This window comes from Spizellomyces punctatus (assembly GCF_000182565.1).
Source record: "Spizellomyces punctatus DAOM BR117 chromosome Unknown supercont1.2, whole genome shotgun sequence".
Lineage (NCBI taxonomy): Eukaryota > Fungi > Chytridiomycota > Chytridiomycetes > Spizellomycetales > Spizellomycetaceae > Spizellomyces > Spizellomyces punctatus.
Genome location: NW_015971538.1, coordinates 1,532,465 through 1,557,585, shown reverse-complemented (window position 1 = coordinate 1,557,585; position 25,121 = coordinate 1,532,465). Strand labels below are relative to the sequence as shown.

Below are 25,121 nucleotides of genomic sequence, written 5' to 3'. Positions count from 1 at the left end.
TTCTGTGGATCCAGCGACTTGCCCATGCAGATTGCTGGACGTCCAACGACGCTGGGTAGCAAAAGTGTGAGCCATCACATGACGCACGTGATGGCTCACACTAATCTGCTTTAGCTGTCCAGCGTTCAGGTGCCAGATTGGGAGCAGAGGACATGTTGGAGGGAATGAAGATTGAATTTCCTCGAGTGTAAACACTCAAAACCTAGACACTGTTGGCTACCTTTTCGGCGGGGAGAACAGTCCTCCTGATATGAAAAAACCTCCGTGTCCCGTATGCCGATCTAGAACTTACAGAAAAGACTCTGCTGGATTTTACGTCTGCCAATATGGTCACCAGCTTACGGTACGAACCTAAATCGTAGACAATTTATGCTTCTAGTTGTTGCTCAATGTGGCGTCAAAGTCATATGTAGAGGAGCGTGGCGACGACGATGCGGAGGCTGCCTCAAACGCCCGGCGGCGAGCAAGTGGACGACGATCACAATCACGAGAGCGAAAGCGAAAAGCAAAAGGCATGCCTGCCCAAAGTGTCCAAAGTGAATAAAGTTCGGACCCTCAGTTGACAGTTCCTTTTTTTGCAGAGTTTAAACATGATACACCCTTCAGTGTGATCTGTGAGGTTTTTCAGTGGTCGCTCAAGCTACAGGTTCAAGCTATTATAAAGATACAGGGACTGTCTGAAGAGCTGGAGGCAAGTCCCTCGATTCACGCTGTGCCGATGGTTCCATGTTATTTCACCAAGTGAGTGACCTCGTTCCTCCCCCAACAGTTGGTCGTTCTCGATCTATGGTCGTTGTACGTCACTGCCTTGGAGGTTGATTTCGAGGATCGTCGTCGTAACCATTTGAACTGGCGGCCCTCTTCGCAACAATCATCTGTCCCGCCCTCCTCTGGAGACGAGAGTGTAAATGCATCGGACGCATATAGTGACTCTGGACGACGAGGCAAACGAAGGAGAAGAAGTCGCAGTCGTACGCCGAACGTCAGTACCGATGGCGAGTCAGAAGCAGAAGTGGAATACCTGAGGGTGATGCAGAATATACTACCTTATTACTCGTTGGTCTTGTGCCATCTTGGCTGTCTTCTGCTCCGGGTGCCAATTTTACTCAAGGATCTGCATCGGTAAGGGCTCGTATGTCGCGTGTATTTTTCTTTTCCATAGCTTATCGGCGTACAAGATGGTCAATATCCGGAGACATCCCGTACTTCTTCACGGCTACAGATCTTCCGAGCGAATTGACATCACGGTTCAATCTTTACCGTTCCGGTATTGAACGAAAGGTGACTGACTCCGCCTGGATGGTAATTCTCGCATTCCTTGCGCTGACGGTGAATTACAGGTGGTTCCCAGTGTGTCAGAGATGTTTGACGCGTCAGGATCGTTTCGCCGGCTGTTTGAAGAAAAGTTTGGGATTGCCTTCCCGCCTGTGAACGCACCTTTACTATGGATACGCACGTTGAAGGAACTTTGCCTCCCAGGTATGATGGGATGCATTCGGTCAAGCGCCGACAGTCATCTTACCGAGGTTTTCCCTTTTCAGTCACATTTTACTCCGACATGGCAGTGCTGTACCGTCTACTTAGTGGCTTTAAAAGAGGGGGAAAGCACCTCCGTCATGGCGAGGTGTGGCATGGGGCCCTGGCGTTGGTGATATTTAAATTGCGATGTGGAGCAGATCATGATTCGAAGGAGATGCAGAAGTGGATCAATCATTTGGCAACCAGAAAGGATGGACAGCCACCATACGCAACATGGTCCACGAGGTAATGGCTGCTAATTGTTCGAGCGACTTCTTGGTCACAATTTGCTAACTGCTTCCTTCTAGCGACATAGATAACCAGGATCTCCGAGGTCGGAAGGAATATATCAAGAATTTTGCAAGGGCGCTTTTACGTCGTGGTGCAAAACAGAAGGGTAACGTGACCAAAGCTTTGATCACTGATTTGAAAGCAACTTTTAAAATTCCCAGTTCATTAGGTGCTGAAATTTTCGAAGCAGCCTGCGCACCACGTGAGCAGTCCGAAAGTTTCCAAAGCACGAACGAACCCCTCCAACCAGCCAACAGACAAACTCGTTCATATCCACCTCTATCGGATCTTGCCGGGTCTGACTACATCTCCTATGTCGGTCGCGATCCGGCAGGAGAGTTTCATAGTCCTTACGGAATTGTCCAAGGGAAGTGCGCGGATATGCTTGGCGTGGATGCACTTGACCTGGAGGGGAAAGTAAGGCGCATCGAGAAGCAATTGAAAGTAGAATTACTGTGGATTCGTGATATTATTCGGGATCACAGAAGCGACCAAGGAGTGTCAAATCCACCTCATTGCACTAGTGGCGCCTGATGATCCCTTTAATGCTTCGTCTCTATCCTTGCGTTGGGATTAATGTCTAGGACAAGGACGCTTGCAGTGGCATCCTCACAGCGACCACACCTGCGGTGGACGCCATACATAGCGGGCATTGTAACCGTTGATTCAAATTGTACATAATCAGTCAGCACCAGTGTAGAAAATCAATGTACGAGATCACTAATCCTCTAGCCAGTCTAATAGCAACGGTGTATAATACGTGATAAGGATGTTTGCACCTGATGAAAGTTTTCAGAAGTTAGCCTTTGATGAAAGTGAAGTCACCCGCACCTACTCACCCGCTCTGAGGGCCGCTTGCAACGACTCCATTACTCCTGCTCGTAACTCAAAAACTCCATTTTGAGCGGCATGCCAAAGCATTGCATACTCTCCGGATACTTGGTAAATGGCTAGTGGTAAGTCTGGCAACAACTCCTTGGCATCACGAACAATGTCCAGGTAAGGGTAGCCAGGCTTGACCATGATGATATCGGCGCCTTCCCCTGCGTCTCGGATCTAAACGCGGAATGAGCAATGGTTACTTAAAGTGGACTGTTTTTGCATCCTCACCAATGCACGGCGTGCTAGCCCACGGGCACCCGGTGGAAGTTGATAGCATTTGCGGTCGCCGTGAGAGGGCGCGGACCCAGCTGCATCCCTACAGACATGCTGAGTTACGACTCGACAAGCGGATATCACCAACAAACCATACCGGAATGGCCCATAAAACACGCTTGCAAACTTTGCACTATAAGCCATCACAGCCACCTTTGCTCCCAGACCGTTATCCAAAAGAATCTTCTTGATGGATCTTATGCGGCCATCCATCATGTCGGATGGAGCAATGATTTGACACCCTGTAGGTAGGACATAAGGACAAGGTCCTTCTCGCCAAGACGGACTAGCAAACTAACCTGCTCGCGCATAGCTTAACGCTACCTCTGCCAAACGTTCAATACTTGGCTGGTTGTTAATTGTGCCATCCTCATTCAAGATTCCTGTGTTTTATTAAGCCCAGGATACGTAAGCATGCCTGTCCAAGAGAGCTCATGTGCCGTACCGCAATGTCCGTGACTTGTGAATTCGCACAGGCAAAGATCGCAGGCGACAAGAATGCTCGGAAACTCCTTGCGAAAAAATCTGATTGCTTCGATGACAGGCCCTTTCGGATCGTCTGCACATGACCCGCGTTCGTCCTGCCCAGTATATCAGCGAACCAGCACACTTTGGAAGCTGATCATGAGGTGTGCCTTACCTTCTGTGCCAAGGTAGGAACGCCGAATATAAGTACAGTCTTCAGACCATTTTCTACAAGCGGGCCAAAGTGCTCCTTTAGTGTGTTGACACCAAATCTAGAATAAGGTATTTAAGTAACCTTGTCACTTTACATCTCCTCGTAAGAAACGTACCTATACTGTCCAGGAAGTGTAGCGATTTCCTCTTTAACATCCGGTTTGTCGTGAATAAAGATTGGAAATATAAGACTGCTCTTTGTAAGGGTACGCCCTTCACATGACTGCCACACTCGTAAGGTAGGGTGTGAGTAACCAGAATGCAGTAGTGATGAAAGCTCGAATGGGGCGACAAATTGCGGGACGTCAGCTGTGCTGGTCATTATGGACATTAGGGCCTGGAGGGTGCGGAGGTAATTAGCGGTGAAATGCTTTGTTGGACATTCTATCGACTAACCTATGACTCACAATCGGTAACCATGATCGGTTGTCGTGCCCGCATGTTGGCCCCCTGGACCACGGCTTTCAATGGCTGCTTTCGTGCACGGCAAAACCTATGCCCATATGAAAATTTCTGTGAACGGAGGAATTGAGCCCTATCCTCCCGACTTATTTTTGCCCAGGAGGAGAATGTAAATTAAAGAGATCGAAGTGATGGCCGAAGAACAACGCTATGGGGTGTTTTTAGATACCAGCCTCGAACTTGCTGAGAAAAGGTAAGTAGATTAAAATAATAATTCATAAGTGATGATTGATGGGAATTACGGAAACCAGGTAGGTCGGGGTCCGTTGGGTTAGGTTTGTTTCTGCCCCCTACGACCATTGTTGGCTGTTGTTGCTTAGCTTGGCGACCTATGCTGACTAAGCCCAGTTGCCAGTGGCTAGGACTTGGAAAGGTTTAATGATGGATTGTATTCTAGTATATATAAATTGTTTAGTCTTAAACCTATTGTGGTAGCTATAGGGATAATGGAAGGAGCCAATTGTGTCTCAAGTTTAGCGTATCCTTATTCTACCATTAGAAAGCCATCGTTTCGCGCAATCGATAATCTTCTAAAGACCTGATTACACGCTAAACATAACTCTCACTTGAGTAGGATGAATGAATCAGTACTAACAATGCTGGGAGCGTCACGTTACCACTACAGTTCCTGGCATCCATATTAACGACTGAACTGCTTCCTGTGTCATTTTTGCGTTACACGCCCCATTCATCTTGCTGCAGTCAGACTAGTTCTAGATCCAGGAAGGCTGTTCAAGGTCATGATTTGACGGCTAATGATGGTATGGATATGGAGATAGTAAACCTAGTCAATTTTGTATCATGCGAGTGTGCTGAAGGGAGTGTCCGCGCCGTAACATAGATGAGAGAAAGAATGGAAATAAGGTACGGACGGCAAGCGTAGGCCAAGAAAGATGATTAGTGTGCTCTACTAACCATCCTGGCGAAAACTTCATCAATGATATGGTAACCTCTCGCACATTAAAGAAGGTTGCATGAACAGATGATATACTCGCTTTCCTGGAGATCGAATCTTCTGTTGTATACTCACATCTAATTTTGCTTTCCGTCAAGAAGCACAGGGGGAGGCATGCTGTTCAGACCAGCGAATAACGGGCCTCGGTGAATGAAAAAAATACGCTTTATGTATTTCTTGGCTTTCTCCTCGGAATGGATCAAATAAGATTCAGTAAAATAAAGGAAGAAACTTGGTTGAAATGGAAAGCAAAAAGGATAAGGACGAGAGCAGCAGGCGTCACAGAGGCACATCAATTTGTCATCAGACTTCCCATGTTCAGAGCCTCGTTGTCCTCTGGTTATTACCGAGTAGCTCAGACTTTCCAGAAGGCAGCCTTGCTATTAGCGTATTCAGTGACTTGTGTGCAAAGATCTGAAATATCTCGTTGGGATGCCGCACTTAACTCACTTGGTTACGGCGACCCATCATGTAAGAGCATGCCTTTGTAAACCAGTACGTACACTAACGCCTCATACCAATACCATAACCGCACACAGATAATGACAACGACTAGGTAAGCTTCCTCATCCTCGACCTGTATTTCATCCGACTCTACAGTACATGATCAGCACAGATTGCAGTAGCCCATTCAATCTCGAGCAGTACATACAAACGTCGTCTACTGCCTTGAAGTTGCGATGTGTTGGCGAACAGAAAGCGGGTTTCCCTAGTTACATGAAAAAGAACTTTTCAAAGTCGTGGTCATGCGTAAGGTTGCTCTTCACCTGCTATTTCTGCCATAAAGAGTGGACAATGATGCAAAAGTTGGGAAGCCAGAGGCAACCCTGAAAATCCGCGATTAGGGTTACATTTCTAATTGGTTATTTCCTGAGGATATCTGCTCCTTCCCAGCGCTTTTCTGCAGATAATTGCTCTAAATGTACAAAGCAAGGACAGTTTGGTAGCGGACACTTTCTGATACACAGACGGGTTATTGGTACACTTATGGACCTTTTTTGAATGGCGCAACTTCGATTAAGTTCTATCACAGGTAGATTCCATGTGCTTTGACCCGGGAAGGCATGTCAAGAGCCCAACGCTCTTGATTACAATTAGATCGCGTCTAAGACGGCGTTATCGGAGAGGCGAAAAGATTAAGCTTTGCAATTGCCCCGCTCCTCAGTCATGTACATATGATATAGACACCAAGCTGGCCCTCTGCTCTGCGTTTTCCCAATGTCGGCCACCCTAGACTCACCACTGACGATGCTACGCTATATTATTCCGAGCTCGACATTAGCATATCTTTCCACTTTTGCAACCGGCTCTCCACGATACAAGCGCTCAACACATCTGTAGTCAACATCCGGATCCTCCACCAGCCAACACATCTCGTCTGTGCCGCTGGTATTAAGGAGGTCAAGGGATGCTTCAGAGGAGCTATTGGATATTGTTGTGTTCGAAGACCTCACAGGGGGCGGTGTAAGATCGAGGGTAGGAGTTGATGGTGGTGGTGGTGGGCATGGGTTGGGAGCAGATCCATTTTCCTGTATAGGCATAGCATCGGTTTTGCGCTCGGGTCCAACTGCCCTTCTTCTCTTCTTTTTCTTTTTGTTCTTCGATTTTTTTCCAGGTGCAGTTGCCTCCACCCCCATAGCCACCAACTTGCAACCTTCATCCCAGCTCACTTCCCTGAAATATGTACAGGGTCGGTCTTCGGAATTATACGGCGGCCCTATGATGTCCAATAATACCACCTCCTCTGAGACAGCAGTAAACGAGTGCATGTTCGGTCCTCCCTCGGGACGTATCAGAAGCAGCGATTCAGGATCTGATGCAGATATGATTCTGTTCAGTCCAGCCTTTGTTGGTCGTGCCTGGACCAGATCTCCAGTCCGCGGATCCACTACTGCATGAGCTTGTGCGGTCGACCCTTTGGCAAACTCATATGTGCGCACATGGAGATCCCCGCTTACGATCTTGCTGAAGACAGTCATTTTTGGATGATCGTGTGTTGGCATTGTGGTTCCACGCTTCAGCACAAAAACACACATTGTGTACACAGAGGACTCGTATATTGGATAATATTCCACAGGGTATTGGGCGGGCTTTAAGATGGAAAGCGTTGTGAGCAAAAGCAGCTTTTAAACCCGGTTTGCGATCGTTTTGAATCTGATGGTGTTGCAACCCGAACCCACCTTAACTTTCAAGTGTCCAAGAGTTACATCCCGGATCAGACTGCAGAGTCGGTCCAGTATCGCATCAGCCTCGGGATGCCGCCCAGGAAACGCCGCAAAAACCTGATATGCCAGAACTCCAATTCGCTGCAGGTGAGACATATCCATCAAAGATTGTGTTCGACGATTCTCCATTTCAGTGCAGAAAGGAAAGCAACAGGTGGTTGGCGAGGAATCTGACTCGTTAATGCAAGGTGGGGACATTCGTGATAATTGGGACCTCAGAATTTCGTGTGGTATACAGAAGATAGATGAGAGAAAGACTTGAAAAAGCAATGGGGACGAAGACGACAGAATTATTTGCGGGGAAAGATCCCTCCGTCGCCTCGTCTTTTTGCCCCCCGCCGTTCCCGGTCTGCGTCCAACCGAATCGTGACTCACTTTGACGAGGCGTGATTGCGCGTGACAGATTGCGTAAGCGGATTACTCGCCATCCGTTTTTTCAACTTCCGTCTCCTTTCATAAGTGTGTTTTTAAGACCCTTTAGCCCTCCAGAGCAACTTGTATGCGTCAAAGTGAATGCTTGGTGACAAGTGCGCCAGGGGTTGGATCATGAACTGAATATCAACACAGAGTTAGCCTTCTACTGGTGGAAATCGCATGGTGTGAACTTATCGCCCAAAAGTGCTTGATCGCGAACGATCACCCATAGCACGGTATTTTCTTGATTTGTTGCACCCAGCAATAGAAGCGCTCGTGTTGTATTCCCTGCTAGGAAAATTAGTTTTCGGCATCGATCTTGCATTTGTCTGTAGGTGTCATGAATCCGTTCGATGATGGGTAAGTTCATCGACCATGATCGTGTGTGCATCTTCATCAATTCCTTTGCATGAGCTAGTTGCCATGTTTTATAAGTTACTGTTGATGATCGCCAGCCGGATCGCAAAATGCATTGTTTATATTTATCACGTGACCAAGATCATCTATGACTTGCGCGCTGGGGAACTTGGGGGCTGATCTCCCACAATTGCGACCATCCCCAAAAATGTCCTCTTCAGCACCCAATACACCTCTGGCAGAGAAGATACCAGTCGGCATCCTGGGCGCCACTGGTACCGTTGGCCAGCGCTTCATTCAACTTTTGGAAGGTCATCCCTATTTTGTCGTCGCAGCGGTTGGAGCTTCCGCACGTTCCGCCGGGAAAGCTTACAAGGATGCTGCCGCTCGTTCCTGGAAACAAATTACGGTTATTCCTGCTGACGTAGCATCCCTCATCGTACAAACATGCGAGCCGGAAAATTTTAAGAACTGCCGTATCGTTTTCTCTGGTCTAGACTCAGACGTGGCAGGGGACATTGAATCCGCTTTCCTTAAAGCTGACTTTGCTGTATTCTCAAATGCAAAGAACTATCGCATGGACCCTATTGTTCCTCTCATTGTTCCCCTCGTTAATACATCCCATTTTGACGTCATTGCACATCAACGCAAGGTTCACGGACTGAGCAAAGGCTTCATCATCACAAACGCAAACTGCTCCACCACTGGTCTCGTCGTTCCATTGAAGGCTCTCCAAGATGCCTTTGGTCCACTCTCTCGCGTGGTTGTCACTACCATGCAAGCGATCTCCGGAGCTGGGTATCCAGGTGTGCCGAGTTTGGATATCCTGGGTAATGTTGTGCCGTACATATCCGGCGAAGAAGAGAAGATAGAAATCGAATGCTCCAAAATCCTCGGAGGGGTCACTGCAGATTTAACTGGATTCTCAAATTTGCCAGAGATGAAGGTGTCGGCAAGCTGCAACCGTGTCCCTGTCATCGATGGACATATGGAAAGCGTCATGGTGGAGTTCCAAAAGTGCCCAGCACCATCGATCGAACAGATCATCGAGGCCCTACAATCCTACACATCGGATGCACAGAAGTTGGGTGTCCCATCGGCACCTGAACATGCGGTCGTTGTGATGAAAGAGGCTGATCGACCGCAGCCACGAATGGACATAATGATCGGAAATGGAAACACTGTCGCGGTTGGGCGGGTACGAAAGTGCAACATCTTCGATGTTAAGTTCTCGCTACTCTCCCACAACACCATCTTGGGCGCTGCAGGAAGCAGTATCATGAATGCCGAGGTAGCGGTAGCGAAGGGTCTCATTTAAGCAAATCGTATACACTTGTCTAGAAGCGTTGTCCATGACAATTTTAATAAACACTCGAAGTTTGTTTATCTACATTTGCGGTGTAGCTTGTCTCTATTAGGGCTGGTGGACTATGGACATGGTACACTCTAATTGATGTCATGCTCTACACTTATGCATTCGACTACAGGTCGAACGAATGAGCACTCAGTCTACCATCCACCAGTAGGTTCATCGCCGCTTCATAAACGCCCAGGAAGATGCTACCTCCGATCGATATCCATATAACCCGCGGCCCGACACCAGAAAAAAGCGTTCGCGCACCCTCCTTTGCGACAATTGCACGAAACGTCTCCAATATACCAACGGCGCCTCCTCTCTGTTAAAAAAACAGTCAGTTTGTTAAACAGCTTTTCACAAATACACCTGGTTTTGTTACCTTTGTGGAGAGCATGATCCTCGTCTTAACAACGTCCAGAGGCGTCGTCAACGCGGCCGCAATTCCTCCAGCAACTGACCCAAATAGGGCCGCCTCCCACGGATACACTGGTCTACCCTCCCAGTCAGCCCATATTTTCTGTTCGTAGGAATAGTGGGTATAGACATATGCACCAGACGGCCGGACGTTGAAGACCAACCTTAAATCGCTCATATAGCGGAAATTGGATGCATGTGAATGGAATCTGGTGTTAGGTTATTGATCAGAAAACAATGAATATATGAAGGAGCAGAAAAGGAAAACAGACTTCGCGAAAAACTGTCATTGAGTAGCCTTGATAAAAACCTCGTATTCCATTCAACTTCATTATAGATGTCAAGGCTAGCGATACACTTCGATACTGGCCAGTTTGCATTCGCTGCTTGACAACTTCCGTTGGTACGCGAATAAAGCATGCGGCCTGATTCAAAAATTCATAACCCCGCAAAGATGTCGGATCTAAAATAAGTAGACCTACAACTTCTCCACCGGATGCAGCAATCATATGCACCAACGGTTCGCGGTTTCGCCCAGGCAGCGCACTGGCCAGCTTCCGTTTCAGATATTCATAAGTCACAAAAAAAGCGGCAGCTGTAAGGATGGACAGTTACGATTATCATAATAGTAATCAAATTCAGGACAGGGTGACTCGTCGCATACCTCCCGGTGCTGATCCTATTACTACTGACGATAGACCAGAGTACACTCCGGAAAATCCTCCTGAGGCCCAAAAACCTCCCTTAGTTTGCTAATGCGTACTTTAAAGTGTCATGACTCTCAAAACGTGGTAACACAGTGCAGTCCATTCAGCAAATGGTAAAGGCACATTACCCACCAGCCGAGTCTTTATTGTATCAAGAGGGAAGAGGGCAACATCGACAGCGGTCCCAGCAAGTCCGCCTGCCTACGGCAACTGATTGTTATCAAATGAAAGAGACACACTGACCATCTTTGATATCCCGAACGCACCAATAAAGCTTGCGCCATTGTAGGCGACCGTTCCTTACTCATGGCCTCATTAAATAAAAAATGGCAAGCTGCGTGAAAGTTGCGTTGGAAGTTTGGGCACGTCGCGTGTTGCTATGACACTCGTGCTTGATGTCCCCAAACCAACTCTCGTTCGAGATTTGCTACTGACCTCCACATTCACCGGCTCGCTTACACACTGAACTTCAACATGCGTTCGCTCTTTGCGGCTCCTATGCGTGTGGCTGCTATTTCTCCTCGAGCATTCGTCGCTCCACTGTCTCCCTTTACTAGAACTCTATACCAAAAAACTATCGCCCCACCAAAACACTACACAAAGGCTGAGGTTGATGAGAAGGTCCTGGATATGCTCTTTGACTACGCAAAGGTTGCGCAAGAAAAGGTGCGTGAGGCCTGTGATCTGGCGCTTTGGTCTAGTGCCAACCTGACTCAAACTCACGCGCATGTGCAGGTGAACCTCGAGGCGAATCTCGTCCGGGACCTGTCTATTGACCGACTCGACCGGTTCGTACATCTCTTGTTATTTCACTGCTGAATTAAGTACTGACCCCTTTCTAGGTTTGGTCTTTACTGGGATTTGCAGACGGAGTTTGACTTCTTCCAACTTCCTGCAAGGTTTATCGTCACGTCGATCTTGTGCAAAATTCATTGGATTTGGTTCTTACAGATGTTGCTTGATTACAGGACACGAACTAGGGATCTTCAATCGGGCCGGGAGGCAGCAGATTGGGTGGCATCAATTTTGGAGGAAGAGCAACGTCTGAGGGTATAGATGACATATTGCGACCGACATACAAAGCATACAGCGTCCCCACACAAATCTAGCGACTGGATGGTAATAAAAATCCTCTTCACACTGTTCTCGCAACGCTTGTTGGAGAGTTCTGGGAAACCGTCATTTTGCTACGTATGCTATTCTATGTACAGGATCCTAGTTATGGTGATCGTTTTATCCGCTTGCCTCTCGATGTTTCTTCCATTATATCAAGATTCTCGTCATTCTCGACAAAGGAGTCCAGCTCCAGCGACAATGCTTTGGCATCTTTTGTTACTTCTGTTCGTCTATCCTGAATCCATTCCCGCACCTTGATGAGCTCTTGCTGCATTTCTGCCAACTGTCGCTCTTTCTGTTCAAGCACTGCGCATTATGAACATGTGATCAGTCATACTTCAAACTTCTCGATGAATATGCAAGGGCCAATCAAACACCTACGTATTACCGGCTAGGATCATATCAGTCAGAGAGCAGGGCAAGCAGGGCAAATCAATGTTCTCATTCAAGGTAGTTCTGGAGAGGTGAAAACTTACATCATCGCGTCGGGGAAGGTCTATCTTGCTCCATACATCCTCCGGAAGTTCATACCTATAAGGTATTATAAGTGACCCTGGTCAGGTGGGGTTTGATTGGACTCCGTCCACTACTTACTTTTCCTTGTTTTCCTTTATTCTACGCAACTTCTCCTCCCGCGACAATTTCCCTTTATCATTCAATAGTCAGAGATTCTGAGTCAAGGATATCGCATGGTTCAATCTACGAACCTCCTGAATTGACAATGAACCCATTTTTTCGCTTCACATGCTCTCCTTGTATTTGTGCATTTTTTTCCCCAATGACAAGAGGGTCGATATGGAGCATCTGAAATTCTATGTTATGAGGATGAGCGATGTTACACATCCATATTGCATACTTTCTGGGACTCAATGCATCAAACAAGCCGTCCCTGTGACTTACCAGCCGTGCTTTGCTGGCCCAAAAGTCTCTGGGTTTGCAAGTTCAGCTGTGCGTTCGTCTTTCCTGGAAGGCACCCAGACTCCATAATGTCCTTCCAGTTCCCGACCCCAAATCTCATCAGCGCTTTTCGAAGAATATCAGACTCCTCCCGCGTCCAGCCTTCAAAGAAAAAGGATAAGCAATAACATATCGTACTTGAATGACAAAATGGTCTTGTGAATCCGACCTGGAGATAGAGTACAGTTCCACAGAGAAGCCGAGTCATTAGGACGCAGAATATTGCGCTGCCCGACGGGCATACTCCGAGGCTTGTGAGACATGTTGCGTCGTTAAAGCAAAATGTTGGAAACGTCAGGCAGGCGATCGCTCTGTCGGATCTATCAGTACGTCCGTGGGTCTGGACATGACTGCCGTGCCACGCTGTGCCACTGAATTGTTTTTGGCCAAAAATGTTGAACTTGATACATCATCTATGGTTAAACTTGCTATGAGATCCTCGGTGAACAGAAGTTCAAGAGGTCGGGGCGGGTTCAAAGCTCGAGGTCATGCTAAAGGGCGGAGACAGCCGGACGACACGACCAAGCTGCCCGCTCGCTTAAGTGACCAGTTAGAAAGTCGAACTGTTGGTATGGACATGCAGCGCCTTCGTCAAGCTCGTATGTCGCTTGGAACTCACGCTTCCTCGTATCTTCTGTTGTGCCGAACCGTAAGATGGTAGTGGAGACAAAGAACTTGAACAGCGCTTTGCGTTACGCTTCAATAAGAAGGCCTTTTCAAGGAAGGCAGACCGTAAACAGCAGCGGCAAGAGAAGAAGCAGAGAATTTCGGCCCACTACGGACGGAAGACACAACCTCCAACAGAAGTGGAGCCTGGTACGAAGGTGAGGATATGTATTGCGTTGAAAATTGAAACATCGCGGCTCTTGAACAAGTCCTAAGCCAAGAACACAATGGATAGAAGCGAAAGCAAGGGCCAATCCAGCACGACGATATCCCAAAGAAACCCAAACTTCAGATAGTATCTGAGCCGCCGAAAGCGGCTAGAAAACCACCGACCCAGGTCAAAACAAATGACCCATCTACCGAAAAGCGTCAATTGGAACGACTCGCCAAAAATAATCCGAACTTTTACCGGCTGCTGAGCGAACAACGACTGGTTGTGGGGGATGTGACAAAGTCAGCGTTCAGTGCTGACGAAGAGCAAATTGCCAAATATGCTAAAAAATTGGGAATCAAGGATCAGAAGAAGATGCCTTCAGCATTCAGTGAGGATGGTCTTGATTGTAAGTTGGTGGGCTTCTTGCTTTGACTGTGTTCCGTACAGCGGGCTAACCTATACTCTTCCTTAGTTCTTTTCAAAGGGCTCATGGGCGGAGGCGAGGTAAACTTCCACTTCTTTCTGGCGGCACTTCGAGACACGGGTACTCATTTCATTATTTTATAAAGTCGGATGACGAAGACTTCGCAACGGACTGGGCTGAGAATCGCAGGAATGACAGCAGTGAACAGGGCTTGGATGAGGAGGAGGACGATTCAGATTTTGATAGAGATTCGGAGCTGGGTATAAATGGAATTGAAGGCTCGGTCTCTCCAAATGAAGGAGACTCTGATGAGTCTGATGATGAGGGTTTTGACGAGGGTTTTGATGGACAGGAATCAGATGAGAGCGAGATACCTGAAGTTGATGCATCCCTTCAAGATGCGGAAAGCGAGAACGAGAGTGACCACGAGGATGAGGATGAGGATGGCTTACAACTGGCCGGGGAAAGTGATGATAATGATCAGTCTGAGAACTTTGAGCAAAGTGTGGAACAAACTGATGCCAACGTGGCTACGACGGCGAAATACGTTCCGCCACATTTGCGCAAACAGTCTGAAAATCAAAGCGAGCAATATAAACGCCTGAAGCGACAGATACAAGGATTGTTGAACCGACTGAGCGATGCAAACATGGAGTCCATTTTCGTTAGCATTGAGGAATGCTACCGAAACAATAGCCGGCACGACGTTACAGAAATTTTGACTGACTCTATTGTCGCGTTTGTCGGTGACCATGCAAATCTTCTGGATTCCTTTGTACTGACGTACGCTGCGTTCATTGCTACGCTGTTTAACGTAATCGGCGTGGAGTTTGGAGCGCACATAGTTCAAACGATCGTGGAGCTTTTCGAACAGTCTCGAGCAGAGTATTTGGCAGGATACAAAAAGGATCCTGATGGCGTAGAGGCCAAGAGCAAGCGATGCACAAATTTGGTCATATTACTGGCATACCTGTACAATTTCGAAGTGGTTGCATGCGTCCTGATCTACGACATCGTGCGAATGACCATCAGTGAATTATCCGAGCTGGATGTCGAGATACTATTGAAGATGCTGCGGATCTGCGGGTTTCAGCTCCGGGCGGACGATCCGTTGGCCCTGAAAGACATTGTCCTGACGATTCAAGAAGAAGTCAAGAAGCGAGAAGTGGGAAGTACCAGTACGAGGTTCAAGTTTATGGTGGAAACAATAATGGATCTCAAAAACAACAAACGGAAATTGCAAAAGAAAGGAATTTCCTCTGGCGGAGAGAGCACCCAGCAAGAGCGATTGAAGAAGTTTGTGACAAATCTAGCAAGTAAGAGATATGTTCACAATACAGAACCCCTTAGGGTTGGATTAGCAGATATCCGATCCGTAAAGACCAAGGGGAAATGGTGGCTGGTGGGCTCAGCTTGGGCTGGACACGATGGTTCTGTTGACGCCGAGGGCGGACTTCGTGACAGCGACGTTCAAAGAACGACAGCCGCGGATACCAAGGACGATTTATTGCGCCTCGCCAAGGCGCAAAAAATGAACACTGACGTTCGGCGCAGTGTGTTTATCGTCCTAATGAGCAGTGAAGATTGTGTGGATGCTTTCGAACGACTGCTCAAATTGAATTTGAAGGACAAACAAGAACGAGAAATCGTCAGGGTGCTCGTTCACTGTTGCTGCCAAGAACGCGTGTACAATCCATATTATGCACTCGTCGCTCAGAAAGTATGTCAACATGCACACGGCTTCAAGGTTACATTTCAATATGCACTTTGGGACGCATTCAAGGCAATGGCAGCAGGAGCTGGAGAGGAAGGCGAAGGAATGGATGTACGAACGGTGTCAAATATGGCCAAACTTTACGCACATCTTATCGGGACGAATGGTCTAACGCTGACGGCCCTGAAGGTGTGTATTTCCTGGCAATTTTTATCATCACTAATTTTCTGAAATTTATGTACTTCACCATGTAGGCACTCACATATACCTCCCTCGCGCCCCTCCAAATTCTATTCCTCAAACTATTTCTGTCCACTCTTTTTACAACATTAGCTCAAAGCGAGCTCGGTTTACGCCAAGTTCTCAACCGAGCATTAACTAACGAGAACGTCCGAGAAGGCTTGGGTTTCTTTATCAAGGGATGGGCACGCGAGGGTTACGAAGTTGGGGGGAAGAACGTAGATGAACAAGCGGTGCGAAGAGGCGGCAAGATTGCCAAGGAGGTTCTGTCTGGTGCGTCGTAGTAAGTGGTGTGAAGCGAATCGCTATTTCTGTATCATATTTCCTTTCCAATGTTGCACGACAGAGTAGTAGATACATAATCCTTGTACATCCACCACGAACAATTATAAACACTAGTCATAAACACTACAATAAATAGTTTAGAACCACAAACACCACCCAGCGCAAGATGGCAATTGTAAATGCCTGTTCTCACAGCGATGGTAAATAAACGCAAAACGCCCAACACACACTCCATACCAAACATTTCAAAACACACAACGTTGTTCAGTATCAGCAGCACAGGACCAGAGACAGAACTAAATGTAGTCCTGTCACAACCTTGTCCGCGAAAAGGGGTTTACATGCCTATTGCGCAGAAGTCCTGACAACACTCCTCAAACCCTACTTCACTCTATCCCGGCGAAGAAACAGTGCCTTTGCAATCCCTTCACGGCTAGGAGCTGCAAGGATCAACCGCAACCGGCCCCGGCTTTCAGAGAGCACCACTCTCCAAAAGGTGTCGTACCCAGTCCCAGGGAAGTAACGATAAAGAATGTGAAATCGAGATCAGTGACCTGCACCCACGATATTCAACGCGGTATGCTTGTCCGGAATCCGTCCCCCAATGGACATGACCAATGCTCAGCTTCTCATAGAAAAGTATACAACGGTTGCGGTGGCGAGTAAAATGATCTCTAATTGATCAAGTCATGCCATCCTAGAGGTAATACTTACTATTTTGAGGTATGTTATAAGCGTCCCACAGATGGAGTCTATGAGCATAGCAATGAGTCTAACCAGCTCAACAGGTAGCGTCCATACTGAGGAGCGTGCTTGTACTGGGACTGGGCATGGGTTAACTAAACACGTACACACAAGATGTAACCAGACCAACCACGCTGCACCCCAGACAACTTTTAGGCGGAAGATATCCCAACGACACAGCAAATGGAACCAGGGTGGCAGTCAGAGCATCCCACTCATGTCCGACTCGCAAGTCGGCTTGTGAATTGCACTTAACGGTTTGCCGCACATGGGCCTGTTTCAAAGGCAACTGGTCCCAACTCTGTGCACAAAGCATCATCGAGCAAGCCCAGCGCCTGAATTTCTGATAACCCACCAGAGCTTGCGCCCTGCGCCTCTTTCAGGCGTTTGATGTGCTTATGTGGGAGCCTGTCCCAGCGTCAATAGCAAGGGGCGAACCCCTTACCCGGATGTGTTGCTGGAGTCACAAGCTTGAGCACCACCCTAGTCCACCAGGCTCTGAAGGTTGGGATACCGTCGGCCCGAGCGTCGTGTATCAGAATGCGAAAGGTATTGCAGCATGGAGCTGTACATGCCGTGCCGTGTCTAAACAAGGAAAAAAGGATACCTAAGCACCCAGTGAAATCATCAGCACATCATCTGTATGATGAGAAGGAACGAAGGTTGCACATATGGCCTCAGACATCCAAGGAAGGTACTTGTGCCAGCATTAGAGGCGAACCCCTTTCGGTGGAAACTGCGAATTGGAAACAATAGCTTCATCCTCGGCCAACGTGCAACCTTATCCATGAGAGGGTCGAAGCCTACCTGAACAGCGAGCGGAATGGCTTCGGGGCAATCGTGAACAAGTTGGGCACGCAGTCCCACGCCACCTTTACAAGAAAATAAAGATCGTGATCAGTTGAGGTTGACAAGCACAAGATGAGAACACTGTGCTCTGACGATCTGTTATGGGTCAGACAAGGCACTGGCTAGAGTGAACCCCGCTCCGTAAAGCGAGGCGCTGTTTTCACCATGGTCGATAAGACGGGGAAAGAATTGAAGTCATCACCCCCAGCACCACAGATCGCCAGCACACAGGCTACGAAAGCCAGATACGCTACCTTTAAAGTAAAGGCAAGAAAGTGCCGAGCGCACTACGCTATCAGGATATCCAGGGGAAAATCCAAAGGACATCCCATCGACTCCAGAAGCTGAAGAATAAGGGATGTGAGGACGATGCACTCCCTTTTTATAGCAATTCGGCTCGTCTTTTTTTTATACTGTTGCTATAGCAATTAATCACGTGACCGCAACATCGAGTTCGAAAGCCGCCTAGCAATTACAGAGGGCAGTCTTTCTCATCAGCGAGTTCGATGTGTAAAATGGTAGTATATGCAATGACAACAGATAACAACCCCCAAAATTTAGAAGGCACACAAGTATATTAAAGAACAGCATTATATTTACTATACAACATCAATGACGAAAACAACAGCCAAAGAAGAGAGTTTCAGCAATTGAGTCGACGCAGAGGACTAAATACTGGCGAGTTGTAACACACCTGCTCGGTCTTGGCCTCAGTCTTGCGGCCAGCGGCCTTGCGCTCAAGCAAGTCCTTGCGGTCCTTGTCGAGCTTCAATTTGGTGATGACCACCTTGGAAGGGTGAATGGGGATCTGGACGGAAGCACCTACGGTCGAAAAATATGAGGCACGCAATACAGTGGTGGAAACAGCATTCAAAAAATGCTTACCGTTGACCTTGTCGCGGGTGACCTTCTCAACGTAGATGCACCACTTCTTACGGTAAACAGTGGTGACCTTGCCCTCCCGACCGTTGTAGGTACCCCGGACAATCTTCACCTCGTCATCCTTGCGGATGGGGATGGAGCGGCACTGCAGAAAGCGAGATATAATCAGCTTTCCGCTTTGCTGTGCCCAACCCTCGCCTCGAATGCTTTCAGCAAAACGAGGGGGCTTTCCACCAGACAGTATATTGGCAGCAGGCCGATCTCGTCTGTCCGCAGTGGTTCGCCCCTCTCCCTCCCACTCTAATTCACAAACATTTCAATTTCCACGTACGTTGTACTTCTCCCTCAGTTCCTTGTCCAAGGGCGCAGACATGATCTTGCGCCTAAGGCTGGAGGGCGCAGAGAAGTGCGCCTTTCGGCTCTTACGACGGCTGGAGGACACTACGCAGAAAAGCATGTCAGCATGCAAAGTCACGTCAACGCATCAATCACATCCATTCATCCATCCATCCATCCATCTCAGCTCTCCCACGTTCGTTCACTACTCTCTCACAAACAAAACACCTACCGGCGTTTGAGATCTTGGCCATTGCGATGTATTGTCCTTCCCTGTACGAAGCTGGGCAATTTGGACTTGTTGTGCAGAGAGAAATCTGTTCTAACGGCTGCTTGCAAAGTATCAACTCGCCTGCTGTAGACATGGCGCAGCTCATATAACCATATTTAGCAAGTACAGCCCAAAAGGGAAAAATGAAGGTCATTAACTTGGGATGCTACGCGAGTCTTGTGGAGGATTTGGAGCGACTTGAACATCACCAGATGAACGAAGTAACCCAGTTTTCAGCCGGCCATGAGGACCTTATACACGATGTCGCTTATGACTTTTACGGGAACCGACTCGTGGTGCGTGCTGGAAAAGTAGAACATGGAAAATTCCGACTTATTTTGACATGCCCTGTCCAGACTTGCTCGTCTGACCAGAAACTTAAAGTGTGGGATATGGACCGTCAAACAAACCTGTGGGTGCTAAATGACACTTGGAAGGTACTTCTTTATTCCTCTATCCCACTCCCAGTCATTTGTGCTAATAGGTGTGCACTCTCAGGGCCACGACTCGTCTATTTTAAAAGCTTCCTGGGCACATCCGGAATATGGGCAAGTCTTTGCATCGTGCTCCTTCGACAGGAGCGTACGAATATGGGAAGAGCAAAAGCATGGTACGCCCTCCCCCATGTATCTGTGGGGTTTTGACACTGGTCGGACGCCGTGAATCTGATTAGAGACCGGATCGAGCAGATGCATACACAGGAGGGCGGAAGTGGGTAGAGAAGGCAAGATTAGCGGACAGCAAAGGAACAGTCCAAGATATTGAGTTTGCACCGAACCATTTAGGATTGAAACTGGTGAGTGAACAGTGATGGTCACCAGCATGAGCCGCGTGGTAGTCATACTCGTAATCTCAGGCATCATGTTCAGCTGATGGCATTGTACGAATCTACGAAGCTATGGACGTAATACAATTAAGCCATTGGACGCTCATGGTACGGTTAATAATAGTCTCGCACAATGCCGCTATTTGATACTTTTTCATCGACAATATATTTCTCCATCAGGATGAAATAGAAGTTGGTACTGGTAGCAGTAAGGAGCCAGATGCCCATTATTGTTTATCGTGGTGTCCGTCAAGGTTTCAACCGCAAATGCTCGCTATCGGATGTGGGAAGGAAAATATTGCAAAGGTATGACGTTTTAATCATGCAGGAGTTCATGACAGTGGAGAAACATCTGACCTTGTTATAAGGTCTATCGATTGGATTCACATAACAGATGGCAGCCTCACGAGGTCCTGGGAGGACACAATGACATCGTGACGGATGTTGCATGGGCTCCCAATATGGGACGCAGTTACCAGCTAATAGCCACGGCGTCCAAGGACGGACATGTCCGCATCTTCAAATTGACAGACGAGAACACCAGAGGAGGCGCTGTCGGAGGTGTTGGTGGATGGCAGCAACCCGCTGCGGCCGCAGCTGCCGTTGCCGGATTGACGCCAAAAGGGAAGAAAAAGTTCCGAGTAGACACGGTGGCAGATTTCAGTGATCACGGAGCAGAGGTCTGCATACCAGGTTGCACAGCGTCGTCCTCATCTAACATCCTACGTCAGGTCTGGCGAGTGGAATGGAATGTAACAGGAACCATTCTATCCTCAAGTGGTGATGATGGCAAAGTTCGGTTATGGAAAGGTAGTCCTAATCCTTCGTACTTGTAGCCCGAGCCCGACTGATGGTTTATTTCTCGTATTACCTTTAGCCTCGTTCTTGGACGAATGGAAGTGCATCAGCATCATCAGCGCCGAGCAGGGAGTCGGAGATTATGGCGAGAATGCCATGCGATGAATATCCAGCTCGAAAATGTACATAGTTTTGAGTCTGACGTCCAGCATATAAGGGCCTTATCGACGGACTGCGATTTTGGCCGGAAATTTTAAATAAACTACATCCTGTATGTACCGCCTGCTACAGATAATATTTACAAAAAAAGTCCTTGTCAAGTCGTGATAAAGGCATTGTCAAGGGTTAGAAGTGAATTTTCCATCAGGTGCAACCCGCAAAATCGATAAGCAGCGAGATATGGCTCGAGATCTATATGCTTGTTTTACACGCTCATCGGGTTCTGCGGGAGTTTTCATGCAATTTGCGAGTTCGTGTAGCACATGCAAGCCACCTGGATCCAGCAACTTTCTCGCCGTTTCGCGATTCTCATAGCCGTCAACGCCGGTTAGAGCGTCAGCCAGAACGTGCAGCGCATATCCCTTCTTATCATCATTGTCCTTCGATAATATCGCCTCTACAGCCATTTCTACCACATCCCGACTCTCCTCCGCGTTGATTCGTTTCACCAACACAATCATGGCCTTCCACACGTTCGTTCTGACTCCCTCATCCTCTTCCGCTCGGCACATTGCGGTAATCAGCTTGAGAATACCAACCTTCGTCATCTGCCGTACTAGTCGGTGGGAGAGACGGGCTAGCTGCGCAACTAGAGAGCATGCTTTCGCCCGAATCACCGAGCTCGGGTATATAAGGACCGCCGGAACATATTGAAGCATATTCATGTCAAGCAGGTAGGATTCCATGATCGACGATTTTTTCCCATGTGCCCCGCGCATAAAATGAGAGAACAAGATCATTGCTGACCGTAGTCGCTGTTGGGTAGTTTCGGAGTTGCCATGCACCAGGCTATTGCGGTTGCCGCCAACGGTCATCACCCTTTCCCAAAACACTCGAACCAGCTCTGTCGGTGCTGTTAGAAGCTCATGGGTTGCACTTTGAGGAAAGCAGAGGATGTAATTATCCAAGAGTGCCAACGGTAACAATATAGTATCATCGGAGAGATCGAATGAAAGTAATTTAAGGATATTCATCATATTCCCCGTCATTGCAGCTTCGGCGCTCTGCGTGGCACGGAGATGAGATATAAGGATATACTGAAGTCCGACTACGTGTTGCACGATATCATGCTTCTTTTCCATATCGCTGTCACCGAAAGCGTGAAATCTAGTACGCAGGCAGCTTTGATGCAAACAGGCAGGGTCCGCAAACTCCATCATTCTATTCGCGGCAGTGGCAATGTCATTAATTGGGACTCCATTGAGCGCCGCCACCCGATAAGCAAATCGAGCAAGCGAGCGAACTGCCGAGAGAGTCATTAAAGGACCGTAGCCTTCGGCCTGCGATCGCCTATTGAGCTCCAACATATCGGGCAGATAGGTCAATGCTTGTGCCCAAAAGGTAGAGGACGTTAAGGAGTCCATCATCCTCTCTGTCATGCATTCCAGTAACATGCAAGGTGCTTCCAAGAGTGGGACCGGCATATTCCCCATTTTCGAAAGGTCCGAAGTCGTCCTAGTTGCGTCTAGGAGCTGAGAGTACATCGACTGCAGCGCTTGTCCATATGCGGGAAGCAGTTGCGTCCCCATTGAACACAGGCATCGCATCAGGCACGAGAGCCATATGGCGTCATGTTGTTCCTCCGCGATGCCATCCAAAATCGACTGTATCATGAGCGCCATTTTCCCCGCTAAGTGTGGATCAACCGCAAGTAACTCTGCGACCAGAAGAAGCGCCAGATGCTGATCAGCTGGCTCCGAATGCTTGCCTTCCAGCCTATCCATGCACGATTTTTCAACATCTGAGATGTTGGCTACTTCCGCAATAAGATCGCGAGAATAATGCAAGCATGCCAATAGTACTTTCGCCGCAAGTCCAAAATCAGGTCCTCCAAGTAGCTGGCAGATGGAATCAAGCCGTTTTCTCGATTTTAGTCCACTTTCGATGGCGCTGAGGAAACCCTTAAGGACATCTAATTCGCGACTAGTCATCGCTGCTGACAGATCTGCAGATACGTGTTCCCAAATCTGATATCCTATCAAAACATCCACCGCAATTAAAACGTCTCGGATGACTCTGTTGTCGCACTCGTCGAGGCATCTGACAATGTGCAAAATGAGTTCCAAGTTGAGTATATCATCATAGTGATTCAGACGGATTTCTTGGGGGGACCTTCGGATGAGTCGGAACACTGAAGTAGTTGCTTGGAGCGACAACAGCTGAACACTCATAGATCCACGGAGCAAGCGAGAAAGCAGAGGAAGAAATGTCTGCGTGACTACACTTAAGAGAGCCCACGACATGTGCATTGATGACGGCGTGCCAGGACGTGGCTGCGATTGCCTTGACACAGGGGTCACTGGGCGTGATGAAACCGAAGGAATATCGCGGTCCAGCAATGAAAACATGGTGTGCAGCGCTGCATCATATGCAATCAGTACCTGATTCAAGACTGACGCTGTTGTTTCGTTGATGGCGGTGCTGAACCCCTTGAGTAAGGACGCCAGCCAGACGAGCGCCGTGCGCATAAAAGACTGCAAATGTTGAATTTGGGACGGGTCCAGTCTCGCGGGCATCGTGTTGACAGCTGATTTAATACCTAGAAACAACTGCTCAACGATGTTCAACACGGCCAATAGAGCTGATTGAGATTTCGAGTCTTGACAGTTTCCAGCATGAAACATGATCATACCGCGCGCAATACCATTGATGATCCGTGGGTCGAAGAGAACGTCTATGAATGTGGCGGTGCCGGCCAGGTCATGAAGCGCGCTCCAGTCGATCTGACCGGCTGCAGTGAGAAGGCGGTTCCGAGGATGGGACAGCGAGACGTGTCCTGCTCCGCTATCGGCGGACGGCGGACGAGAAAGTACGCCGTCTCCTGCATTACCACTCCGACTGATGCTCCCCCCGTTTAAGCCACCGGCTTCCCCATCCCGGTGAGAGGGCTTCTCTGGCAAATCAATGGCGGAATCTAGGTGCCTGGCGAGCTCCCTTGCGGCCGTTGGCTTCTGCTCTTCAAGAAATGGATGATCGGCCAATTCCGGCCAATTCAATCGGTCACGGGGATCCTTCCGTAAGAGACCTTCCAAAAAATTGCGAAGATCAGGAGGTATATCTGGCGGCCATTTTATCGATTCCTCCAATATCAAGTTGACGAGTTTGAAGATATTGGTGGTATAGAAAGGCGGGATACCCACAAATAACTGAAATCGAATTTAGAGACGGGAAATTTCGTACGGAGATATGGTCCAGGCTGAGAATTACCTCGTAGAGGATCACGCCAAGTGCCCAAAGGTCGATCGCGTGCGTGTAAGGTTGCTCCCGTATGAGCTCTGGTGCCATGTAAATGGGAGTACCTACAGGAAAGGACAGAAACGTAAGCTGGCCCATATCGCATGTTGAATTAGAGTACTCATTCCACCTTTGACTGACGTGAGCGCCGCATTTTGCTGAAGAAAGCTGGAAAATCCAAAATCGCATATTTTGACAACCCCTTTGTCATCGAGTAATATGTTCTGCGGAAAACACTGCGAATTAGCACCGTCACCGCATATGCGTCATTCCACAGTCGGGGTACCTGGAGCTTAAGATCTCTATGAACGATCCCTTTTTCATGCAAATACCGGAGACCGCGGCACAATCCCCTCGCGACCTCGCGGACCTTCTCAACGTCAAATCTGCCTTCTTCTTGCAATTTGGCTAAGAGGTCGCCACCCGCGCAGTATTCTGTTACCACGCATACCTCCCCTTTGCTTTCGAAGCAGTCTGTCAAGCATACGATATTGGGATGGAACAGTGCTCTGTGGGTTGAGATTTCTGCTTGCAAGGCAGGTATCTCGGAGAGATCTGCGGGTATCAGCTTCACGGCCACGCGTTTGAGGGTACGGCGATGGAGAGCAACGTGGACCTTTCCAAATTGACCGGCCCCTATCGCCGGTCCAACTTTATATGCTTGCATGTCAGAGTGCAGAGAATCGCACAGCGCGACCATGTCCGCCCAAGCGGACTCAAAATCACGTGGACAGGTGCTCCAGACTTCTTACAAGTTGTGTTGACGTATTCACCGGATATGCTCCGCAGTGCGCAGGTGCATATGATAAATTGGGATAGAGCATTGATAGGAATGTAAAGCAGTATAGATCCAGTCTGCATCATACAAGTAGT

The 25,121-nt window shown here is 48.2% G+C and overlaps 11 protein-coding genes across 11 annotated transcripts; 5 read left to right on the top strand and 6 right to left on the bottom strand.

Moving 5' to 3' along the window:
* Positions 1-146: 146 nt before the first annotated feature.
* On the top strand, positions 147-2,575 carry SPPG_01470 (uncharacterized protein). The gene is made up of 9 exons (XM_016749788.1): positions 147-343; positions 404-512; positions 582-691; positions 770-1,122; positions 1,179-1,281; positions 1,341-1,479; positions 1,542-1,764; positions 1,827-1,915; positions 1,979-2,575. The coding sequence occupies exons 1-9, from the start codon at positions 251-253 to the stop codon at positions 2,341-2,343; spliced, it is 1,584 nt and encodes a 527-aa protein (XP_016612062.1). The 5' UTR covers positions 147-250; the 3' UTR covers positions 2,344-2,575.
* Positions 2,260-4,013, bottom strand: SPPG_01469 (porphobilinogen synthase HEM2). The gene is made up of 8 exons (XM_016749787.1): positions 3,759-4,013; positions 3,605-3,701; positions 3,410-3,545; positions 3,264-3,347; positions 3,062-3,206; positions 2,920-3,007; positions 2,649-2,865; positions 2,260-2,588 (listed from the first exon to the last, which is right to left on the bottom strand). Exons 1-8 carry the CDS (start codon positions 3,971-3,973, stop codon positions 2,530-2,532), a joined length of 1,041 nt encoding a protein of 346 aa, XP_016612061.1. The 5' UTR covers positions 3,974-4,013; the 3' UTR covers positions 2,260-2,529.
* A 1,570-nt stretch (positions 4,014-5,583) lies between these two features.
* On the bottom strand, positions 5,584-7,832 carry SPPG_01468 (uncharacterized protein). Its single transcript, XM_016749786.1, has 3 exons — positions 7,240-7,832; positions 5,712-7,149; positions 5,584-5,653 (listed from the first exon to the last, which is right to left on the bottom strand). Exons 1-2 carry the CDS (start codon positions 7,480-7,482, stop codon positions 6,316-6,318), a joined length of 1,077 nt encoding a protein of 358 aa, XP_016612060.1. The 5' UTR covers positions 7,483-7,832; the 3' UTR covers positions 5,584-5,653; positions 5,712-6,315.
* SPPG_01467 (aspartate-semialdehyde dehydrogenase) lies at positions 7,815-9,447 on the top strand. Its single transcript, XM_016749785.1, has one exon. The coding sequence runs from the start codon at positions 8,204-8,206 to the stop codon at positions 9,371-9,373; it is 1,170 nt and encodes a 389-aa protein (XP_016612059.1). The 5' UTR covers positions 7,815-8,203; the 3' UTR covers positions 9,374-9,447.
* An 89-nt stretch (positions 9,448-9,536) lies between these two features.
* SPPG_01466 (uncharacterized protein) lies at positions 9,537-10,817 on the bottom strand (the record flags this gene model as incomplete). Its single annotated transcript, XM_016749784.1, has 8 exons — positions 9,537-9,731; positions 9,792-9,929; positions 9,991-10,035; positions 10,099-10,251; positions 10,309-10,421; positions 10,491-10,578; positions 10,666-10,734; positions 10,800-10,817. 8 exons carry the CDS (start codon positions 10,815-10,817, stop codon positions 9,537-9,539), a joined length of 819 nt encoding a protein of 272 aa, XP_016612058.1.
* Positions 10,818-10,904: 87 nt separating this feature from the next.
* On the top strand, positions 10,905-11,829 carry SPPG_01465 (uncharacterized protein). The gene is made up of 4 exons (XM_016749783.1): positions 10,905-11,199; positions 11,269-11,321; positions 11,376-11,432; positions 11,502-11,829. Exons 1-4 carry the CDS (start codon positions 11,008-11,010, stop codon positions 11,587-11,589), a joined length of 390 nt encoding a protein of 129 aa, XP_016612057.1. The 5' UTR covers positions 10,905-11,007; the 3' UTR covers positions 11,590-11,829.
* SPPG_01464 (uncharacterized protein) lies at positions 11,647-12,909 on the bottom strand. The gene is made up of 7 exons (XM_016749782.1): positions 12,776-12,909; positions 12,550-12,708; positions 12,357-12,461; positions 12,244-12,295; positions 12,126-12,180; positions 12,031-12,040; positions 11,647-11,955 (listed from the first exon to the last, which is right to left on the bottom strand). Exons 1-7 carry the CDS (start codon positions 12,867-12,869, stop codon positions 11,753-11,755), a joined length of 678 nt encoding a protein of 225 aa, XP_016612056.1. The 5' UTR covers positions 12,870-12,909; the 3' UTR covers positions 11,647-11,752.
* Positions 12,910-12,952: 43 nt separating this feature from the next.
* On the top strand, positions 12,953-16,308 carry SPPG_01463 (uncharacterized protein; the record flags this gene model as incomplete). The annotated part of the gene is made up of 6 exons (XM_016749781.1): positions 12,953-13,175; positions 13,261-13,430; positions 13,508-13,832; positions 13,899-13,930; positions 13,996-15,753; positions 15,819-16,308. The coding sequence occupies 6 exons, from the start codon at positions 12,953-12,955 to the stop codon at positions 16,086-16,088; spliced, it is 2,778 nt and encodes a 925-aa protein (XP_016612055.1). The 3' UTR covers positions 16,089-16,308.
* Positions 16,309-18,172: 1,864 nt separating this feature from the next.
* Positions 18,173-19,232, bottom strand: SPPG_01462 (ribosomal protein L24). Its single transcript, XM_016749780.1, has 5 exons — positions 19,133-19,232; positions 18,896-19,005; positions 18,568-18,709; positions 18,377-18,504; positions 18,173-18,281 (listed from the first exon to the last, which is right to left on the bottom strand). The coding sequence occupies exons 1-5, from the start codon at positions 19,152-19,154 to the stop codon at positions 18,279-18,281; spliced, it is 405 nt and encodes a 134-aa protein (XP_016612054.1). The 5' UTR covers positions 19,155-19,232; the 3' UTR covers positions 18,173-18,278.
* A 125-nt stretch (positions 19,233-19,357) lies between these two features.
* Positions 19,358-21,122, top strand: SPPG_01461 (uncharacterized protein). Its single transcript, XM_016749779.1, has 9 exons — positions 19,358-19,467; positions 19,528-19,608; positions 19,670-19,781; positions 19,861-19,967; positions 20,028-20,105; positions 20,178-20,303; positions 20,366-20,677; positions 20,729-20,807; positions 20,875-21,122. Exons 1-9 carry the CDS (start codon positions 19,384-19,386, stop codon positions 20,958-20,960), a joined length of 1,065 nt encoding a protein of 354 aa, XP_016612053.1. The 5' UTR covers positions 19,358-19,383; the 3' UTR covers positions 20,961-21,122.
* Positions 21,000-24,948, bottom strand: SPPG_01460 (ULK/FUSED protein kinase; the record flags this gene model as incomplete). The annotated part of the gene is made up of 4 exons (XM_016749778.1): positions 21,000-24,160; positions 24,222-24,313; positions 24,379-24,472; positions 24,535-24,948. 4 exons carry the CDS (start codon positions 24,946-24,948, stop codon positions 21,134-21,136), a joined length of 3,627 nt encoding a protein of 1,208 aa, XP_016612052.1. The 3' UTR covers positions 21,000-21,133.
* Positions 24,949-25,121: the final 173 nt, after the last annotated feature.